This window comes from Nicotiana sylvestris, chromosome 12 (assembly GCF_000393655.2).
Source record: "Nicotiana sylvestris chromosome 12, ASM39365v2, whole genome shotgun sequence".
NCBI lineage: Eukaryota > Viridiplantae > Streptophyta > Magnoliopsida > Solanales > Solanaceae > Nicotiana > Nicotiana sylvestris.
In genome coordinates, this window is record NC_091068.1 from 54,238,763 (window position 1) to 54,262,380 (window position 23,618).

Genomic DNA, 23,618 nt, shown 5'->3' on the forward strand with positions numbered 1-23,618 from the left:
TGCGCCCAAAATTTGATCGACCCTGGAATTGTAGGTCTCAACCTTCTTATCGTTGGCTTCTATCTTTTTCTCGCCCAACTCGATACTCTTTGTGATGTCCTCGAGCATCTTTATATTGTCGGGGTCGGCTACCAACCCGTTATTTCTTGATCACTCCGATACTTGCTCGGCTAGGGGAGCCATCCCCAGTGCTACCGTGCTGGGAGTTTTCTGGTGACTTTGCAGCTGAGCAATCACCAGTTGTTGTGCCTGTAACATTTCAAAAATAATGTGAAGGCTAACCCCCCATTCTTCCCTAGTTGGGGGTTTCTAATCTTCTTGTTGATCTCCTTGATGTACGCTCCTGTTAGTGTGGGAGCTTATATCGACATATTGGGTATCGCGTGAGACCGCATCCATGGGAATTAGTTCTGGTGAGTTCTTAGGGTTTCATGGTGGTATACCAACACCTGGAACATCCACACCATTCTCTCCATGATTCTCAAGATTGTTGTTTACTGAGTTAGACATATTGACCTGAAATCAAAGATCTTGGACAAGAAAAAGTGTGAAAGGTAAACTGCGTTATGTAGTTAAACCAGTAAGAAAATAATCACCATTATTTTTAGTCCCACGGTGGGCGCCAAACTATTTACCGTGAAAATGGTTATAGCAATTAAATTTGATTTTGTGGTTCTAAAAATACATAATCTATTTTTATGCTAGTTATTAGGCAACAAATGCTAAGTAAAAGGTTAAAAAGCAAGATTATAGCTTAGAGACAATGTGATAACCGAATCGAGTGGCTGGAAGTTGGGGCCTCTAGATACCGTATATGAGGCCTCGAGATTGAGTCTAGAGGCCGAATTGGGGTAATCGAGGGAGGACTTACAGTCATGAGAGCTAAAATGATGGCTCTTTATGATCAGTGATAAGCAATAAATGAGGAACAATAAATAGAACACAATGAATGTAAGTAATAAATGAAAGCAATGATGTCAAGAGAGTATGTTAGAGAGCAGAGAGAATGTTCTTGTGTATTTAGTATTGAGCAACAGATGTCTACAAAATGACAAAGATCCCCTTTATATATGAGGGGAAATCCCAACATAGTACAAATGCATTTATTACAAGGACAAAAGGCTGGTACCGCCATTTAATGCCATGGTACGGGTTTGGACTAACCTAATAGACCTTGTCAGCTCTAGTCACATGCCTTGGGAATCTCACACTGATCCACCAACATCATTGATTTACCTTACCTCGAGGCCGGTCGTTGCTTACACTACCTCGAAGTAGATTACCGAGAACCCTCAAAACCAGGGCCCCGATCTAAGCTTCGATCGTTCAGGGGAGGCAGGTCATTCGAGGTGCCTTGGCGACCATAAAATCAAACCGCCAATTTTTTCCATATACAGAACTGAATAGCATTCGTGCAAGCTTGGAGAAAATGATCCAAGAGCGGGCCGACTTCACTGGGCAGGTAGCTCGGTATATATGAGCTTGCTTGTTGTTTTCGTAGCTTGGTATTTACTATCTTTACTCGACATTTAGAGATTGAGCGAAAGTATGCCCTAGCGGAGCAGCTTCGGGAAGAGATTGCTGCCAAAGATGCCGAAATACTTGAGCTGAAGCGGTGCAAGGATAGTGCGGCCTTGGAAAGGGATACTCTCCGAGGGGAGCTGGCCTCGACCCAGGGTCTTCTTTAGGGTGATAAGGAGGAGGCTCACAAATTCCAAGTGCTTCATACCGAGTCTACTGCTGCATTATCCGTGGCTAAGTCTGACACCGATGCACTCTTATCCTCATATAGAAAAATGTTGTTGCAGCAAATGCTCGAGCCAGGGAGATATCTGAAGAGGTCGAGCTCAAAATGGCTCGCTCCCTTGCACATGCTCGATTAGAGGCTCGGAGAACCATCGAGGAAATGCATGCCAAGGGTTTTGATCTTTCTGCCGAGGTCGAAGAAGTGAAGGCCTTGAAAGAGGAGTCAGCAGCTCCGGCTTCTTCGGACGAAGGCTCGGGGAGTGGCAAAGATGAAGACTAGGCCACCTTTAACTCTTTTTTTCTTTGCTTCTTATTTTTTTGTACATGAACTCTGTTTGGGAGTTTTGTAAACTCACCTTTGTAAATATATTTTTGGAATACAAAGGATTTTGGTGTCTTCAAAGTTTAGCCCCTTAGTTTTTACGCCGAGCTAACTGGTGTTAGGCGAGCTAACTTTGAACTATTTCATTTTGAATAGAGATTTTAGGAAGGAGAAGCCTCTTGACGTTCTGGGTCATCTAGTGCATGTATCGAGGTTCATTCGATCAATATAAGAGAGACACCTCGAGGCTGTGAGGAGAGACTGCGGATGGGGAGAAACGTTGAGGCTACAAGTTCCCTCCCGAGAAGAGGATATTATGGCCCGCGTAGAGGGGTTTCTGAATGTGTACATGTACCCATTTATGTTAGATCCTCTTGACCGACTCGTGCTTGAATTCTGTTGAAAACATCGAGTTACTTTGGCTAAGATCCATCCGTCTTTCTGGAGGAATGTTCTAATGATGAGATTTTTTTGCTAAAAAGGCCGAGCTCGAGTTTATCCTTAGCCATCTCCTCAAATTTTATCGGCATTTACATTATCGAGGTCAAATCACACTACAACGCCAATCCACCAGGCCCTTTATCTCTAGCGATAAGGAGGAAAGGGATCGAGGATGGATGAGTCGTTTTGTCCGAGTAAGGACTATTGATGTCACTCCTGTGGAGTTCCTGCCATTTACCAAGAAATGGAATTTAAAGCATATGTGATGCATTGGATTTTATTATTTTTATTCTCAGTGGAGCTTGACTCCACAAGGGCATTTTCTTTCCTTTTCCGCAGCGACGCCGTGGATGCCAAATAAGGTCCACGACCTAGCTGGCTGGGCCCACAAACTGGCGGCCTCTTCGACTTATGATTAGCGTAATTGGAGAGATTTGTCGAAAGGGAAATGGGAGTCTAAGCATCATGGTATGTGCTATGTAGTCCCTTTCTTGAGGAGTACTTTCCCTTTCTTTTGCCCTAATTTCTTATTTGTAGGCATTGGCGACTTTTCTGAGGTAAGGCCGTCCCCTTTTGAGGAGGGGGAAATACCTTCAATTTCTGAGGCAGAGCAAGATAATTAAAGAAAAAGGTCCATGGAGGACAAGAATCCCCACAACAAAGAAGGATCCGCCTGGGGATGCGAGGAGGACGTTACCACTGATGACTATTTCATTTTTATTGGTCGTTCTGTGGACGTCAATGCACTCGGAGTGGATGACTCTATATTGATGGCTCGAACCAGGAGACCTCCCGATACTGTTGAGCCTACTGGGCTTGAGGACCCTAGTCTCTAGGGGGAGATTCCTCAAGCAAGGAAAGGTGAAGGTTCTCCAGCAGCTGACTCGGTGGCTAGGTTTCGGAGGTAGGGAAGTACTCCGAGGGGAATGGGTTTCGACGTATCTCCGCCCAATCAAAGCTCCTCGGGTGACTCTACCGGGGCTAATGAGACCGAGCCGGTAGATGCGAAGTCGACCTTCGAGGAAGCTTATCGACTCTGCTCCATGGTGAATTGTGAAGTTATTATAACTTTTCCAGCTTCATAATTTCTCTTTTTTAGCTAAATTTTTCTTTCCCGTAGGCCTTTGATAAGCTTAAGTCAGGGCTTCTTTGATGTGAGGCTAAGTTGCATAAAGCTTTGAATGAGGAGAGATCTCTCAGGCTTCTTTGTGACAAGAAGACAAGAGAGCTGATACATCTTCAATCGAAGTTAGACCAAAGCCTGAGATTACGAAGGCAACCTCGAGGAATAGGTAACTTTTCTTTTGAGGGAATATAGGCTTCTTCTCTCATTTTTGGAAACTTATGTTCTGGTATCTCAGTTGCAGGAAAAGACTGGGACGTTGGAGCGCCTTCGAGACGAGGTCAATCAGGTCAATTTTAAATGCAATGATTTGAAGGCATAGATAGATGCTCATGTTGCGGCCAAAAGGAAAGCTTTGGATAACACCTCTACTCTTGAGATATAGCTTCGTAATGCTCGAGCAGGTGACTCATTCCAGACGAGCAGAATTGCTAAGCTTGAAATTTATGAATTGAAGCTGAAGGCCGAAGTCGTGGATGCTCGAGCTGAAGCCGAGGAGGTCCGATCAAAGGCGGATAAGAAAGTGGCCATCCATCTGAAATATGTTGCCGAAGCTCATACGAAATTGAGGGGGGCTTCCGATCGAGAGAGGAGAAGCAATAAATATGTCCGGTGCAAATCATGGAGGGAAACTCTTGAAGAGATTCATGGTAAGGGCTTTGATCTCTCAGAGGAGATAGAGCAGGGCAAGGTGGATGAGTTCGACGCCAAGTTACTCGTTTCTTATGATGAAAGTGACGAGTAGTAGGGCCGGTGAGGGAGCTATTCCCAATGGGGCCGATGGTGACATAGTCCCGAGGGGGAAAGGCTAACTTCCTGAGGGTAGACTAGGTTTTTCTTTCTTGTTCTTTGTACAGGGCTCCATGCGGGAGTGGTGTAAATGTACCTTTGTACCATCATTAATAATAACAAAGGAAACCTTTGGTTTTCCCTTCATATGAATTTCCACTTGTTTGTGTCTTTGTTTATGTTTTGAGTGTTGATGCCTGTTGATAATTAGTTCGGTATGTTGGACTTTTATGATAGGAACCCTTAGGTTATGCTTGATGAGTAATTGATGATAGTTAATCGTTCTGGGCTCGGTCCTTGAATTTGACTGAGGCTCATTGACCGTTAGGTTTTCGATATACTGGTCCTTAGGCTCTTACGTATTGTCCCTTAGGCTCTTACACATTGGCCCTTAGGTGCATTTTAGATTGGGTCGATGCGACTTCTGATATGGCTATAGTTTTTCCCCATTTTAGCAGAAGTTTTGATTATGCCTTGGCATGTTTTGTGTTCATCTGATTCTTCGACGGCTCAAATAAGAACCTCAATTACAAATCGATATGCGACGATAATCGAGTACCTCGGGAGGTTCTCTTGAGGGCTACTTTTTCGAAGCCTTTTGCTGAAGGCTGATTGTCTTGAAGCCTTGTCTTTTTTTGGAGATGATATGATCGAAGCTCTTTTGCTTATGTCGGGGGTAGCCTGATTAACTGGTTCTTTTCGAAGTGTTTTCGAAGTATTTGGAGGCCTTTAGTTCTATGGCGGCAGTCAGATGTCTCCGAGATGCGTTAATTTGGCCATAGCCTTTTGATGCGACCGTAGTCGATAATCCCAAATGAGATGACCTCGGCGTCTATATTGAGGGTATGTCTTTTTAGGGGTCTTACAAGTTCGATATATAGCATTGGCCTTAATATCGGGGTTGTGCCTTTTTTAAGGTCCTACGAGTTTTGGCATGCCTTGTTGAGGTCTTACAGATTTGGTGTTGCCTCACTGAGGGCTTACGAGCTCGAAGTTGGATGATCAAAGCCTTGCAAATTCGAGTCTTCGATGGCTCGATGAGCTGATTGTTGATGACCGTCCCCGAGTGTTCGAGAGTTTTTTGGCCCTTGAGCCATTTTGTATGAATGTATTGAATTTCTTCGAGTGTTTTGATAAGCAAAAGAGGCTTCCTCTATTATTTGATGCATGCGTACATGTTGTTTTGCCTTCGAAAGCCCAATTATTCTACATGGACACGGTTCATTCGACCGTTTGGCTCAATACATCATTTTCCTATCGGGTCCTCCTATGCGTAGTTTGAGTTCTTTGAAAAGGCGACCTCCTTGGGTGATGCCCCCCAGTATTTGAGGTTGATTAAAGAGAAGCCTTGAATACTTTACGAGTTCTCCTTAGGTAGCATATGGATGTTGCCTCGTTAAAAACCTCGCCGGTAAAACCCGTTTGGGATAAAATCCGGACTAAGGGAAAAAGAGCACAACACATGCTTTAAAACCTAAGGTCTTCGAGCTGAGGGGTGCTTTGATTCTTCTTAATTGAATACTTGCAATAAGTTAATACAAAATATAAATGAAAAAGGGAGAGGGTTGTACCTTAATGATGGCGCTCGAGCTTTGATAAATTCTAATTGTTTGTTCCGAGGACACGGCATGGTCCTTTATTCACTCGTTTGGATGTAGTCAAGAATGTAGGTTGTGGTTAGTTGGAGCTAATTTTTTACTCGCCTTTTGGCCTCTTTGATGTAGAGGGCGTTGATGCTGGTGCCATGTGGTGCATCGCGAACATCTCTCTTGCTGCATTCTGCTCCCCGTATTTTGTTTTGACTCCATCCTTGGTTGGGAATTTCATCGCTTGATGGAGGGTCGCAGGTACTACCCTCATACTGTGTATCCACGGCCTTCCAAGTAAGGCGTTGTATCTCATGTCACCTTCGATGACATGAAACTTGGTGTCTTGGATTGTATTGGGTACGCTGACCGGGAGGACGATTTCTCTTTTTGTTGTCTCACTTGCCATGTTGAATCTATTGAGGACTCGAGAAGCGGGTATGATCTGGTTGAGCAGTCCGAGCTGCTCCACCACCCTCGACCTGATTATGTTGGTCGATCTACCTGGATCCACAAGCACACATTTAATCTAAATTTTATTTAAAAGGAAAGAAATTACCAGTGCATCATTATGAGGCTGAGACAAGGTCTCGATGTCCTATTCGTCGAATGTGAGAGCATCTTCTGGTGTGTGCATCCGAGTTCGCCTTTCCCTGGGGATGGATATTTTTCTCCGTTTGAAAACGGGTTCCTGGTGGGGGTCAACCCCTCCAACAATCATGTGGATGATGTGCTATGGATCTTCTGGTTTGTTTTTTCTATTCACCTATCTTTCCCGAAATTGGTTTTTAGATCAGTAGTTGAGGAATTCATGAAGGTTCCTTTCACTGATCAATCGGGTTACCTCTTCTCGAAGCTGTCTGAAATCTTCGGTCCTATAACCGTGAGTGCCGATATTTGCATATCAAGTTAGGTTTCCTCTGTGAAGGGCCTGATAGTATTGGTTTCGGTCACCTGGCTTCTTTGATTTTACCTATGGTAGATACGATATCTGAGACATCAATGTTGAAGTTGTACTCGGATAATCGGCGTGCCTCTACCGGCCCGATATGTCTATCAAAACCGGCTATACTCATGAGTCCCTTGGAACTAAGACCTCGATCTGTTCTTCGATCACCTCGCGGTATATTATGCCTTGGTGCGTTTCTTCGATCTTCTACATACGTCAGGTATCTTTCCTTGTTTGAACTTGAATCCCTTTTCTTAAACTATTGCTCCTTCGCTAAGAGCCTGCTAGGATACACTGAGCCTAAAGGGGCTCCCAATTGGTCATCTTCGACCATTATCTTCGATTGATACCTGTTGTGCACATCCATCTAGGTCGCGGTGGGATATTCGATCAAATTTTATTTTAACTGCTTCGAGGCTACCGAGCTGCTCGTTCAAGCCTTGAGTGAATGCCTGTACTGCCAGTCATCGAAGACTGGTGGTAATTCCATTTGCTTTACCTAAAAGCGAGATACAAATTCCCCTAGCATCTCTTTCTCTCTCTGTTTGATTTTGAGGACATCAGACATCCTAGTGGCGACTTTGATGGCACCAGCGTGCGCCTCCACAAAAGAGTTTGCCAACATGGTGAATGAATCAATTGAATTTGGGGGCATGTTATGATACCACATCACAGCCCCCTTTGATAGTGTTTCTCCAAATTTGTTCAATAAGACGGACTCAATTTCGTTGTCCTTCAAGTCGTTCCCTTTTACAGCACAATTATAAGCGGTAACGTGCTCATTGGGGTTTGTGGTCCCATTATACTTCAGGACATCGCGCATTCTGAATTTTTTCGGGATGGTCTTCAGAGCCGCACTTGATGGGAATGGCCTCTGCACGAACTTTTTCGAATCTATACCCTTCAAAATCAGGGATGCCCTGGGGATCTGATCGACCCTCGAGTTATGAGTGTCCACCCTTTTGTCGTTATATTCTATCTTTTTTTCTCCTAATTCAATTCTTTTGGTAAGGTCCTCGAGCATCTTCATAATAGCAGGGTCTGTTGCTGACTCGTTGTCGCTCGATCTGTTCGGTACCTGTTCAGCTCGAGGAGCGATTTCCCGTGCTATTGTACTTGGGTTTTTCGTTGACTTTGCAGCTGTAAAATAGCCACTTATTTTGCTTGAAACATTTCAAAAATGACTTGGAGGCTGACTCCCTCTTTTTCTACCCCTCGTGCTTCTTGGCCTCCAGCATGGTCTTCCCTACGTCCATTCCTTAAGGGGTCCGCGCCTGCTTCCGTGTTTAGAACGTTGTGGGAGCTGATATCAACTGGCTCCACGTTTGGTACTCCCACAGGGTTTACAAGTGGTACACCCAGTCCTATGCCGCTATTTTCTCCAAGTTCTTCACTATTGTGAAGAGGTGCATTTTGTGTGCTAGACATGATTAACCTTTAAATCAAAGAATCTTTGGCAATAAAAAGTGTGAAGAGTAACGTGTGTTATCAGAGAACTAGCACCAAAACAATCACTATTATTCTTAGCCTCACGGTGGGCGCCAAACTGTTTACCTTAAAAATAGTAATTACAATTATATTTGATATTTGGTTCTAAAAATACGTGATTTGTCTTAATACAAGTTGTAAGGTGAATAATGCTAATTGAAAGTAAAGAAAGTAGGAAATGCAAACCGATAAGGCCACAAGACTGGGCCTCGAGTTGGTTGGAGTAGGGCTCGAGGTCTAAACGGGCTAGTAGCGATGAACAATTGATGAAGAATCAATGATAACGAGGGCCTTAGGGATGGCTTTTTATAGTTAATAATGAGCAATAAATGAAGAAAAATGAATGAATAATGAAAGAATAATCAATAAATGCAAAGAACAATTATGTTAGCAAAGAGCAGAGAATGTTGTGTTGTATTCAATATGTTGTATAATAATCTTCCACCGCTTTACAAAATGACAAGGGTCCCTTTTATATAGTAGGGGGGATCCCAATATAGTACATGTCTAATAATGATGAGGGAGTGCTATTGGTACAGCTATATAATGACTTAGTAGGGATCAGTACTATCCTTTGCAGACCTGGTAAGCTCTAACCACGTGTATTTGGGAATTTTCCCGCCTCTCCATGACGATCATCGATTGTACTGCTCCGAGGTTGACCATAATGAACCTTCGATGTGCTCCCTCAAGGTACGCACCATGGGGTTTCACCTTATGCCCCGCTTCAAGCTTCTTCGAGGTTAGGCATGGAGCGGCATAGTAGCCCCAGAATCGAACTCTCCAATTTTGGCCGTATATAGAACAAAAGTAAAAAATTGAAGTAGAACTTACAAAAAAATTTAAAGCATTTTTGAGATCATGAATATAATATATGTGAAGATATTATATATGTTAGTCTGATAAGAATAATATATCAAACTATTGAAATGCGTAGGGATTACAATGGTTTAGTTGGAAAGCAGTCTGAAAAGTGACAGTAAAATATGTGTGATTCTTTACCCTTGTTTTGGAGATTAAAATACTTGTGATTTTCTCCTCCTGTTATGGACACTAAAATCTTTATGATTTTCTACTCCTGTTTCAAGATTAAATCTGCATGAATTTCTACTCGTTCGTTGAGATTAAATTTTTCGTGAGTTTCTACTCATCTGTCGGAGATTAAAGTCTGAGTGACTTTATGCTCATTTTGGAGATTAAAATCTTAATGATTTTCTGCTCCAATTTATTATTATGTTTGAAGATCAAAAACTTCACCGATTATTAAATTTGGGTTGCGTAAGATATTACTCAGTTTGAAGATTAAAAACTTTACCGTTTATTAATTTTGGTCGTGTTGTGACACAAACAACAGTTCTTGTAGTTGGCTCTACAAAAAAATATATTTGGAATATGACATTATTCATCAAACGACTACACTACTTGCCACGATCTAATGGAATTGTGGAAAGAAGTGTTAAAGGAGATGAAAAATGTCTTGTTGATAAGTTCTGGTTTATCTCAGAACTTGTGGAGGAGAAGCTATTCTTGCAGCTAACCGAATACTCAATCGAGTTCCCCATAGCAAAATACAATCCATTCTATATGAAAAATGGAAAGTAAAGAAGCCCAACTTAAATTATTTTAAAGTGTGGGATGTTTTGACAAAAGTGCAAGTTCCTCAACCCAAGAGGGTAAAAATAGTATCGAAAACTATTGCTTGAGTTTTTGTAGTACATGCAAATAATATTAAAGCATATTTATTTTTGGTTCAAAAATAAAATAATTCCAGCGTTCACGCTATTCTGGTAATAGAATTAGATAATGTGAGTTGTTTAAAAAATATATATCCTTATAGAAAGAAATGGAGCTGTCTGGTGAAAAATCTAGCGACCTCAGGAAAAGGCAAAGAAAAGTATACGTTATGAGGAGAATTCAAGATGCAATAAACGTCAAAATAGAACTACTTGTTTAAGGTTAGACTATACTTATAGGTACATATTATTTATGTACTCATACTACACTTCTACACTAATCGTGCAGGATCTGAGGCAGGTGCATCTGGCGGTCCTTCTTGCGCATACCCCCGTTACCACGAGGCTTAGTGGTGAGCTGCTCTCTATGTCCATTCTGCAACGCCCGAAGTCTCTCCTTATTATATTTGTTTTTTGTCTATCTTATTTCAGACAGTAGTACAAGAGGTTTTGTATATTTTACTAGTTTGCCCATGCACTTGTGACACCGGGTTTTTGGATTATTCTAGTAGACATTTTATAGTTTTGGCATTAAATTTACTACTTTACTCTTTTCGTTATTTGGTGCTTTGGTCTTACTTTAATTTCCTATTAATAGTTCTCTCATTAAATAAAATTAATTACTTTAAAAGTATTAAGATGAACAATTGCATGGACAGTTCACCGTTGGTTTGCCTAGCAGCGACGTTGGGCGCCATCATGGCCTATAGAGGGAATTGAGTCATGATAGCTTGGTATCAGTGCCCTAGGTTCACATAGGTCTCACAAGTCATGAGCAGGCCTAATAAAGTCTTGCAGATCAGTGCGGAGACGTTCGTACTTATCTTCAAGAGGCTATATGGTGTTAGAAATATCTCTTTCTTCATCTTCTATCGTCCAATTGATGTTGTCATAAATATCTTTCTCTTATTCTCTCACAGATGGTGAGAACGCACGCGAAAGATGTACCAGACCATGAACGAGCTACTCCCCCTATTGGTAGAGTCCGAGGCAAAGGCAGAGGGAGGGCTCAAGCTCATGCCAGAGGATGAGGGAGACCTAGAGTTGCTCTAGTCGTGCCACCACTGGATCTAGTGGAGGATCCGGTTATTGAGGAGACCAAGGTAAGGTACCTGCAGTTGAGCCGGCCCCAAGGGATTTCATATCCGCTCCAGGATTCTAGGAGGTCATGGGCCATATGCTATGGTTCATGGACACTATGACGTAAGCTGGTTTATTGCTAGTGGAACCAACCACATCTTAGGTGGGATAGGGAGCACATACCCCTACCACTCAGGCTCTAGGGCATTTTGTTGCTATATATTAGACCCCGGGTGCAATACCCGTAGTTGGGTCTCAACCTATTACAGCGGCTATACCAGAGCCCAAACCAGCCGCGACCGGTGAGCCGCAGAAGCTATTTGATAGATGGAACATGCTACATCCTCCTTCCTTTGGCGGTGAGAAACATGAGGACCCCCAGGACTTTATTGATTGTTGTATGGATAGTGTCACGCCCCAAACCTGGGGAGGCGTGGCTGGCACTCGGTGCCGCAATGGCCCGAGTGAACCACTTTGCAACTCCTTTTTCTTTTTTTGTAACTACCATGGGCCAACATGGCCATAACTCGTAATGTATAACTATAGGTGGGCAACACTGTATCATTGAATAATTTTTCTTAAAACATTAATACATATGGACCGTCAAGGCCTCTGACATGCTGTAAAAAATGAACCTCTGTCTACAAAGCCTCTAATATTATTTGACATCAAACGGGACAGGGTACCGGCCTGCCCATTAGTCTGTAACAAAATTCTGACACGATGACTCATAGACTCGGCTGCACTCCGAATGAGGTGGAGTCTTACCGATCCTTCGTTGAATGCCAATCTCGTCTACTGTGAGGGATCTATACCTGTAGGCATGAATGCAGCATTCCCAACAAAAGGACATCAGTACGAATAATATACTGAGTATGTAAGGCAGAACTCAAACATAACCATAAGTCAATATTAATTAAATACATATAAGAATCAACCTGAATCTCTGAAGTGCCACCGTATATGTATACTTATTATACTTACATATATATACAATGATTCTCTTTAAGACTATTATCCATATCGTCTGATGCATGACTGTCCAACTGATCAGTGGTAACTGCCCGATCGGCTGTAGCGCGGTGGTAAATGCATGACTGCTCGACCGGCCGCAGCTTGGTGGTAAATGAATATGCATGACTACCCAACCGGTGGTAAATAATGATACATAACTTCCCAACTGGTGGTAACTGCTCGACCGGACATAGCACGGTGGTAAATGCATGAAGATGCATGTACATGTATCACTATATTGTAAACATTAACATCTCTATCATATACCGTATTAGGGACTTAGGGACATACTTAGACATGCTTGAATATCATTTAACAAGAATAACTAATATAGACATCCTTAACTGCTAAGAGTAGAAACACTTATTAGATAGCATTATGTTTACGTATCGTTACTTGGATCATTCCAAAAGAAAGAAGGATTATCCTTAACATACCTGAACTGATTCTCTTGAGAAAGATTTAACCGTACTCTCATTAGCTACATTGGCCTTAATCCACCTTCTTGTCTATCGATTTCATGTACTCCTTGAGCTCATTTTTCCACAAATCTCTGAATCCACAATCTTTCCAAGCCTCAAACCAAGGTCCACCAAGTGTATAATTAATTGACTTAGGAAATGGTTAACTAATCAGCAGGGAGGATAATACTACCCGCGTAGTCACTAGTCATGCTCTACGGATAATGCAACTACATGAGTTGGCAAGTATTTGCATTGTGCAAAATACACAAAGAGAATAACTTCAAAATCACAAACTAACGAAATCACACCTAACGAACCATTGCGCCCATTGAGAAATCAGATGAGAAAATAGCAGCATCCAGTGCAGGCATTCCTGCCTTTGCCCTTCATCCAACACATCTTCAAGTTTACATACCTATAATACAAAGAATTTCCATTTTTTGTTGTTGTTTCTTTTGGTGTATAATCATGATGTACACACATTACAACATATTTATCATTAACCATATACCAACAAAGCTACAGATCCAACTCAACCTCTACTATCTTTATACCCCACTTACCTCTTCTTTTGGTCAAATTTATTCTTCACATATTAAAGGCAAGAAAAGAAGTCAATACACTTAAAAAGAAAGGGTAAAGATAAAGTGTTTTGGATATGTTAGGTTGCTAGCAACATAATGACTTAAAGAGTCATCTAATGTCAATTGCATGGCTTCCACGTGGGGTGGGTGGAAAAAGTTTAATCTTTATCCAATTATTAGGTAATTAGGAAATGTCTCGTTACCCGGTAATTAATCAATTACCCATGTAATTTAAAATTATCCCAAATTACATAAAATACTACTCACTTTTAATAAACTTTATACACCTTACTATAATATATATTACTATCGTGGTCATGTGGTACCATATAAAATTAGTGCATACATTATTATTTCATTAAAACATCCATGAAAAAAAATGTATATATTTTCTCATCTTCTCATTTTGCTAATCTCATTTAAAGAGTACAAATTTTTGTACATTTATTCTTAAAGTGGTAAAGAGATAACCTTCTTTTCTTGTGAGAAAATAATTTCTATATTTACAATAAATAAAATCTCATAAACTTTTTCATGTTATATGTATAATTTAAAGCATATTTGGAAGTAGTAATATTATTAACTATATAAAAATCATATTTTTTAAACTTATTTTTCTACAATAAATGTTCCAGTAAAATTAAATACCATATCAAAATGTATTTAATAGTATCAATGTTGTTAAAGTCACGGGATGTAACAGATAGACTGCACAATATTAGAGTATTGGAGTCCCACGAGGTGGACTTTACGACCTTTCAGCTGGAGGGCATGGCCTGTAGATGATGGCAATCCTATCTTCTCAGCAGACCAGCAGGTTCTCCTCCCTTGACTTGGGACCAGTTCACATCTCTTTCTTGAGAGATATATCCCACCCTCTCAGAGGGAAGAGTTATGGGGTCAGTTCGAGCGGCCCCAACAGGGTTAGATGTCTATGACTGATTATGAGGCAAGATTCTCTGAGTTGTCTCTCCATGCACTTATGATACTCCCCACCAATGCAGAGAGAGTGCAAAGGTTTATTGCGGGCTTTCACTATGGTAACCAGGTCACTATGGCCCGAGATATTGTGACGGGGACTTCGTATGAGCATGTTGTGGAGATAGCTCGGAGGATCGAGGGTATTCTTCAGCAGGCTGAGAGCAGGCACTGAAGGACAAAGGATCTCGATATTTTAGAGGGTTTAATGGCGCTCCGTATGGCAAGAGGTTAGTATGTGAGGTGCCAGCATAGCAGGCCCACATATCCAGCACCGTCGCCTTCTAGGGGTTCTCCAGTGCGGCCCTTTTCAGCGCCATTCCAGATAGCTCCTACCGTCCACCGGCTATAAGGTTCTTCCAATGGGTGTTCAGGTCCATAGAGTTAGACTCATGGTCCGTCATCTTCCACACTGACAGGTTTCTTTGAGTGTAGGGAGCTTGGTCATGTATGGAGATTCTATCCCAGGCTTCGAGGCAAGGCAATATAGTAGGGTCATCAGCCCATAATTACCGCACCAGTCGTCCGGCCATCCAGAGACGGAGGGCAGGTGGGTAGGGGCCGGCCTAGAGTTGGAGGCCATTCAGGTGGCGCACCAGCTAGGTTCTATTCCTTTCCATCCAAACTAGATACAGTAGCCTCAGATGTCGTGATCATATGTATTATTTCTATTTGCGGTAGGGATGCTTCAGTACTATTTGATATATGGTCTACATATTCATATGTTTCATCTTTGTTTGCTCATTTTCTAGGTGTTCCTTGTATATCCTTGGGTATTCTTGTATATGTGTCCACACCATTAGGCGATTCTGTAGTGGTGGATCGAATTTACAAGTCTTGTATCATGACTTTATGTGGTTACAAGACCAGAGCGGATCTTCTGTTACTCGACTTGACCAACTTTGAGGTCATCCTAGGCATGGACTAGTTGTCTCCGTACCATTTCGTCCTTGATTTTGTAAGGCCCTATAAAATTTCACCTAAAATTCAAGGTCTTGTTGTGCCAATGTTGAGCAGCGTGTTGGGGAGTTGAAGAATTTGTTTTGGCAGAGCAGGCCGTTTCTACGGTCCATTCGGCGATCCCAGAACTGATTTACGGACTGCAGGTCCGCCGCAAAGTAAAGAACATAATTGGTCAAACTTTGGGAGTGATTTTGCGGTAAATTATGCGGCCGCATAATTATTTCATGGGTCGCACATTTGTCGCAGAAGTCAGCATGAGAAATTTTGGAAGGAGGTTCTGCGGTCCCTTCTGCGAACATAGAATTAGTCTATAGATCGTAGACTTGCCGCATACCTGCACAAAAATGCCCAGTTCCGGAGGACCATTATGCAGACTGCAAAAGTGTTATGCGGTCGCATATGCTACCACAAATCTACCCCGGGGCTTCATCTTTTCTAATTTTATAACCCGACCCTATTTCGATATATAGTCATTGAAGACCATTAGTAAGGTAAAAACTAATATTTTGAGAGTGGGGAAGTGCTCTAGAGTGAGAGGGGGGTTCCTAAACTAGTTTCTTACCAATCCTTGCTCAAGTATTGAATAATTCACAAGAAAAAGTCACAAGGTCTTCATCCAAGAGGTAACGTTCCATATCCTAGTCTTCAATTTCGAGTTTGTGGTAGAAGATGAATAATGGGGATTGCGATTGTTAGGTATGGGGATGTTACCTATGCATGAATGTACCAACAAAGTTGTGGGAAGGTTGTTTAGCTAAAAGGGTAGATATTGGGTTGTGGGATGAAGGAATCCACCATAAGAGGACCTTGAAAGCTTAATGCACGTCTAGTGTTTGATAAAATGCTCAAATAAGCTGGAACCATGAACTCCTTCCTTATTTGTGTTCAATTTTGCTATATTTCTAAATTGATCGAAGTGGCTAAGATTTCAGGAACATTGTAATAATTTAAAGGAAAGCTCAAGGCGAGGTATGTTAGCTAAACTCCTCTTTTAGAATCAAACTCCACAATGTACTTGTAAGTCCCAAGTTGTTCATTATAAAATGATTATACCGAATAAGCCATATGTCAAAAGATATATGTTCAATATGTATTCAAAATGTTCTTGTTATGTTGTGTTATTATTTGAGAATGTGTTCAAAGTATGGGTTGCATATCTAAATGTTATAACTTCAAGTCGTGTTTCAAATGAAAGTTATTATGCCAAATTATGTAAGAAATTTCAATGTGCTTAAGACTCTTATTTGCTCACATGCGGACTTAAAGTCTTGAATAAAAATGCTTTGTTGTTTATGATCCGTGATGATGTTTAAAAGTGAAAAGAGGTGAGCATGAAATATATAATATGACCAACGTGCCAAGAGTGATATTACATTTGGGGCAATTGGTGCCAATGGAACAAGGAGGCGTGTAAAAGATACTGAAATGAGTTGTAAATCCTTTAAACAAATAAACACATTGGGAATATTGTTAGTCACCAAGGAAGGGTAGGTTGAAATAACCTAACCTCAAAACTACACATGCCAGTGTAGGAGTGAATTGTGATTATTCCCCATATTAGGGATGAGATTGATGTGATGAGAATATTCTCGTTTATTGGGATGAGATGATTTCTAGAAAAGGGTGATGTCGATCCACATGGCATCGTGATGAGACGGCCTAGCTGATCGTGTCGAGATCGGATGTCATTCCGCACACATGGTGGTGATTGTGCTTGAGATTATGATTGAATCAATGATTGAGATTGATATAATGATTATGATTTTGGTTGATGTCTTTGGGTGAGACGGCCTAGACGATCAAGCAGTGATCAGACTCCGTACTAAGATCATAGGGGTATATCCATGCAAATGATCTCCCAACCTGAACTATGGAAATTTACTAGAAAACTTGTCTTGCTCCTAACTCGATGATTTGGTATTGTTTGAGGCTCCCATCAATTTTATGATTGTTCCTCCTTGTGTTATCACTTGTTATATTGATAGGGTGCTTAGTCATTCATACTAGTACTAGTACTATTCCATATGTACCAACGCCCCTTTATGCCGGGGCACTGCATCTTTAATGGATGCAGGTGGTTCCACATCAGACGACTTTGATCATTGATAGCGGTACACCCTCTTCTTAGCTAACTTGGTGAAGCCAACTTCATTTCGGGGTCGTGTATCTCCGTTCCTTGTATAATATGCTTTGAGGTATAGCAGGGGCCTTGTTGCTGGCACTATCATCGTACTCTTTTGTATCTAATATAGGCTCAGTAGACATATGTGGGTTGTATGTTGGTGTTGGTAAAGTCAAACTAGTAATGTTATATTTATACCACATGTTCCACTTCTAAGTCAAACTATGAAGGTTTATGTACTTTGAAAATTATAAATGATGTAACTAATGATAATGAAGTGGTGCTGCTAAAGATCATCCCCATTGCCTAATTAACTAAATAGATCTTTTCTTTACGATGAGTGAGTTCAGGTAGAAGGTATTGTACATGCTTGCTTGGTCGGTTTATCTCGGCTGAGCGCCGATCGTGCTCTCCGAGATCAGGGCGTGACAGATTTCCATGCCAAAACTGTTACTTTGGCGATGCTAGAGTTGCCTAGATTGGAATTGAAGGGTTTATCTAGTCGAATTCTCTTTCTTGAAGGCTCGACATATGATCGAGAAGGGTTGTTTGGCTTATCTGGCTTATGTTCGAGATACTTCAGCAGAGACTCCCATGATTGATTAAGTGCCTATAGTGCGGAGTTCTCCGATGTGTTTCCTTCTGATCTACCAGGAAGGCCACCAGATCATGATATCAATTTTTGTATTGATTTGGCTCCAAGTACCTAGTCTATCTTTATTCCACTATACTGCATGGCTCTAAAAGAGTTGAAAGAGTTGAAAGAACATCTGGAGGAGTTGCTAGCAAAGGGGTTTATCAGACCGAGTGTGTCACCTTGGGGTGCACCGGTGTTGTTCGTGAAAAAGAATGATGGGACTATGCGGATGTACATTGACTACTGCAGTTGAACAAACTTACCATAAAGAACAAGTACCCATTGTCGCTTATTGATGATTTGTTTGACTAGTTGTAGGGTGCCAGAGTGTTCTCTAAGATTTACTTGAGATCGGGGTATCATCAGCTAAAGATTCATGCTTCGGATGTTCCGAAGACGCCTTTTTGGACTAGATATGGCCACTATGAGTTTTTAGTGATGTCCTTCAACTTGACCAATCCCATGACGGTGTTTATGGATTTGATGAACTGGGTGTTCAGGGCATATATTGACTCATTTGTCATTGTCTTCATTGATGACATATTGATTTACTCGCATAGCATGGAGCAGCATGAGGAGCATTTGAGAGTTTTGCTTCAGACCTAGTGGGAACAGACGTTATATGCTAAGTTCTCCAAGTGTGCGTTCTGGTAAGATTCTATGGCCTTCTTGGGGTATGTTGTATCAGGCCAAGGTATTAAGGTAGATCATAGGAAGATCGAAGCAGTCCAGAGTTGTCCTCGTCCTACCTCAACGACCAAGATCATGAGTTTCTTAGGGTTAGCAGGTTATTATCTCCGGTTTGTGGAGGGCTTCTCATCTATTATAGCACCTCGAACTAGATTGACCCAGAAGGGTGCTCCGTTCTGATGGTCCGATGATTGTTAGGCGAGCTTTTAGAAGCTCAAGACCACATTGACTACAACACTGATGTTAGTGTTGCCTTCCGGTTCATGGATGTATACTATGTATTTTGATGCTTCATGTGTTAGCCTAGGTTGTGTATTGATGCAGGAGGGGTGAGTTATTGCAAAAGCTTCACGTCAGGTGAAGCTTTAATGACCTGATCGGTCATTTTGAGCACTTGCATTCTGTTCAACCATTTAAGGTCTTGAGTATCTTCATATGATGTATTATAACTTGTATAAATAGTCAGTTTCAGTTTTTGCATGATTCGGAATTCGTTTGGAAGAATAATTCTCAATTAGGAAGCTCTAAGTTAGAAGAGGTGACCAAGTTTGATTTTTGAGTATTTGACCTTGAATCGGAGTTTTAATAGTTCCATTAGGTTCGGATAGTGATTTTGGACTTGATCGTATGCCTAGATTTGTATTTGGATATTTCTAGAAGATTTGGCACTCATTAACGTTGGAAATTTGAAGGTTTGGAATGTTCATAAGTTTGATCGAGAGTTAACTTTGATGATATCGGGTCTGGATTGGGGTTCCGAAAATTTCAATAGCTTTGTTATGTCATTTGGGACTTGTGTGTAAAATTTGAGTTAATTCCAAGTTGATTTGATAAGGTTCGGCATGTGCTTTGGAAGTTGAAAGATTCAAAGTTCATTACGTTTGATTTGAGGCGCGATTCGAGGTTTTGATGTTGTTATGCATGATTTGAGACCTCAAGTAAATTCGTGTTAGGTTATGGGACTTGTTGGTATATTTGGACGGGGTCCCAAAGGGCTCGGGTAAGTTTTGGACGTGGTTCATATCATTTTTGTCACATGTTGCATTATTGAATGAGTGTTGGTTCTAGTGTTGCGCACCATCGATTTGTTTTGCGTAGGTGTGGTGGTCACAGAAGTGGTAATATGGCCGCACCTATGGCAAGGGTTGAGTTGGGCTGCCTCCGCAGAAGCGGGATTTTTATCGCACCTACGACATTGCAGATGTAGGGAAAGTGTCGCAAAAGCGAAGTGTGGCACAGAAGTGGGAGCTGTTGGCGCAGAAGTCAGGCATTTTTTGCAGGTGTGATGGGCGAGTTTCAGTGGTTTTTTGCAAAAGCGAGTTTTTGGTCGCAAAAGCGACATCGCAGAAGTGGCTAAGTGTGTTGCAAAAGACGATTCCTGTATAAAAGCTATATATCAAGGGCTTGGCTATTTTATTCACATTTTGCATTGGGGAGCTCAGATTTGGGCGATTTAGGAGGCAATTTTCACCATATGGATTGGGTTTTGAGTCGTTCATAGGTCGATACGCGTGGGATGACATTTCTAGAGTATTGTTTGGCTAGCTCGGTATTAGATTCACCTTGTTCGAGGTAAGTAACACTTCTAAACTTGGTGTAAAGGGTATGAACCCCTGAATATACGTGATTGGTGTTGAGGTAATGCACATGCTAGGTGACTGGCGTGTGGGCATGCACCGTGTGAATTATGACATGGTTGGTTTTGTGGTACTGTGTAGTTACATAATCTAGTTTTTATCAATGAAATTTCTATGTGCTAGAGTAATTGAGTTGTGATCCATGTTTAGGCCATATGCTTATTCCATTGGGACCCACTAAGGTCATTTCTACTGTTGAGTTATTTGCTTAAAATGCATTTACATACTCAGTCATACATTTATTTACATATCATATTTCAGTCTCTGTTATTATTTGTTATCACGTCATGTTAACATTATTTGGGTTGATTGGCATGAGAAGATTTGTGAGCCCGAGATACTGGAGAGATAGATGACTGAGTTGGGGCCTGAGGGCCGGATTGTGAGTGATATTGATAGAATCGGGTTACACGCCATAGCAAGTGTTATTGATTCATCATGGGATCGGGTTGCACGTCACAGCGGGCTTTACTGATTCATGATGGGATCGGGTTGTACGTCGCAGCATGCTTTATTGATTTATGATGAGATCGGACTGCACGCCGTAGAAGGTATTATTGATTTATGATGGGATCGGGCTGCATGCCATAGTAGGTTTTATTAGCACTTTGGAATGATCTTCCCCTCCGGAGTCTGACATAGCAGCAGTGAGCACAGGTTTAATTGACTCATAATGGGATCGGGTTACGCGTCGCAATATGTACTATACAGTGCTGAGTGACTGAGTGTGCTGAGTTATTGAGCGTGATGAGTGGGAGTGCGATACAATGAGATTGAGTAATCTCGGCCACTGTGGGCAAAATCATCAACGTATACCAGCTGATCAGGTGGTTGTGCGTACATAACGTCGTAACCTTTTTCTGTATCCCATTACACACACACACACACACACACACACACAAACACACACATATATATATATATATATATATAACGCCATCTGGTCATGGGTTAATGTACATATATAAATGAATGCAATGCATGAGAAGTACATTAATAAAATCTCTTGGAATATCATAAGACCATTATACCTCTAATTAATATCATAAAATAAACTTTATCAACTTATGTATTTTCTGAGACCCATGAACAGATGATAGAATAATATGATACATGGGGAATCAAGAACATAGGAACATCTAGTATTTCTATGAATAGAGTCATTTATGGAAGTTGTGCATTTACTCGTTATGTTTGTATCATATGGATCATGCCAAAAGAATGAAGGAATAGCCTTAACATACATGAGCCGATTCTTGGAATTTAGAGCTTCATCCGTAAGCTTTTAGCAAGCTTATGTGATTTTCTTTTAAGTTATGTATAATAATCCTTGTAGGAATTGGTTGAAATGTTATGGATTCTCTTTATATCTATTCTTTAGGTTATGTTTTGTAATCTTTGCAAATGGGAAAATATTATAAGATCACTTACTTAAATATTTAAATTCCAAATGTCAAACTTTTATGTCTTTACACGTAGGAAGATGTAGTGTCTTGTATTTAACCTTTTAGTGTGCCACCTTTCAACTAAATGTATGAGACACTTAATTTGAAGGGGAGGGGGGACTGCCACATAATCCATTTTAATCCTTATCTAATATATCCCTAATTAATTAGGTAATATTCCATTACCCAACAATTAACCAATTACCCACATAATTAAGAATTATCTCAACATACTTAAAATTCTACTCACTTTTAACATGGCTTGTACACCTTACTATCATGGTCATGTAGTACCTTGTATGAAACTAGTCCATAAATATTGAGTATTTTAGCTCGCGCCACATTTTATCCCAAAATGTCAAACTTCGTCGAAAATTCATTTTCTTTAATTTACTTATCCTCTCACCTTCACGAATTTATTCATCACCTTTTTAGAATAGCATAATGCATATAATATCCAAATAATCTTATCTTTGGACTAAGGAAAATTATCTAACGACAATTTCATGTATAATACTACAGGGTCTAATATCGTCGTAATATAATACTTTAGGGTATAACATCGACGTAATATTGCGGGGCGTAACACTTTCATCCACAAATTGATGGGCAGTCGAAGCAAATAGTTCAAATCGTAGAGGATATGCTCAGAGTATATGTGATTGACTTCTGAGGGCAGTGGGATCGATTCTTGCCTTTGGTCGAGTATGCTTATAACAACAATTATCAGTCCAACATTGAGATAGCTCCATTTAAGGCTTTGTATGGTTAGCGATGTCGTTCTCCCATCGGATGGTTTGAGCCCGATGAGGCTAGGTCATATTGCACTGATTTAGTGAAGGATGCCTTGGGAAAGGTGAAGTTGATTCAGGAGAAACATCGTACAACACGGTCCAGACAGAAGCATTATGCGGATCAAAAGGTGCATGATTTGTCATTTAAGGTGGGAGAGAAGATACTCTTGAAAGTCTCGCCGATGAAGGAAATCATGAGGTTCGGGAAGAAGGGTAAGTCGATCCCCTTATATATTGGTCTATTTGAGGTGTTGAGGCGAGTTGGGGAGGTTGCTTATTAGCTTGCTTTGCCTTCTAGTCTATGAGTAGTTCATCCATTTTTCCACGTATCTATGCTTCGAAAGTATCATGCCGACAGGTCGCATGTGTTAGATTACAACACGTTTCAGCTAGATGAGAGCTTCGGTTTTGAGGAGAAGCGAGGTTCCATGGTTGACAAGCAGATTTGCCAGTTGAGGTCTAAGACATTTTTTTGCGATAAAGGCCCAGTGGAGGGGTCAACCAGTCGAGGAGGCAACTTGGGAGATCGAGGAGGCGACTTGGGAGACCGAGGAGGACATGCGGAGTAGATATCCACACCTATTCAGCACTTCAGGTACGATTCTAGACCGGTTTGAGGACAACCATTTGCTTAAGAGGTGGAAAATGTAATGACCCGGCCGATCGTTTTGCTTTTTAGGTCCCAGTTCCCTTAAATAAGACTCCTCGTATGTCCTTTTACTATTTTATGACATGCGGGGATGGTTGACTTGGGTTTGGAAGGGTTCGGGTTGAAATCGGAACACTTGGTTCCTTAATAGTGGCCTATGATGGCCAAGTTTAACTTGAGTGAATGCTTTTAGTAAACAACCTCGGAATCGGGATTTGACGGTTCCAATAGATTCGTATGATGATTTTTGACTTAGGCGTATGTTCGAATCGGGTTTCGGATGACCCTGGAGCATTTCAACGCTTAATGTTGAAAGTTGGCACATTGAAGGTTTTCTAGTTCTTTAAATTTGATTTGGAGTACACTTTGGTGTTATCGAGGTCC

At 41.1% G+C, this 23,618-nt stretch overlaps 1 protein-coding gene across 1 annotated transcript; it reads left to right on the plus strand.

The window, feature by feature from the left end:
• Positions 1-397: 397 nt before the first annotated feature.
• Positions 398-4,377, plus strand: LOC138883050 (uncharacterized). The gene is made up of 6 exons (XM_070163709.1): positions 398-413; positions 1,534-1,677; positions 1,809-2,009; positions 3,047-3,066; positions 3,871-3,921; positions 4,018-4,377. The coding sequence occupies exons 1-6, from the start codon at positions 398-400 to the stop codon at positions 4,375-4,377; spliced, it is 792 nt and encodes a 263-aa protein (XP_070019810.1).
• Positions 4,378-23,618: the final 19,241 nt, after the last annotated feature.

Coding starts and splice junctions, on each gene's coding strand:
- LOC138883050 (XM_070163709.1), top strand. Junction 3,067..3,870: donor GCATTGGCGACTTTTCTGAG/GTAAGGCCGTCC, acceptor CTGGTATCTCAG/TTGCAGGAAAAGACTGGGAC. Junction 3,922..4,017: donor TTCGAGACGAGGTCAATCAG/GTCAATTTTAAA, acceptor CTTGAGATATAG/CTTCGTAATGCTCGAGCAGG.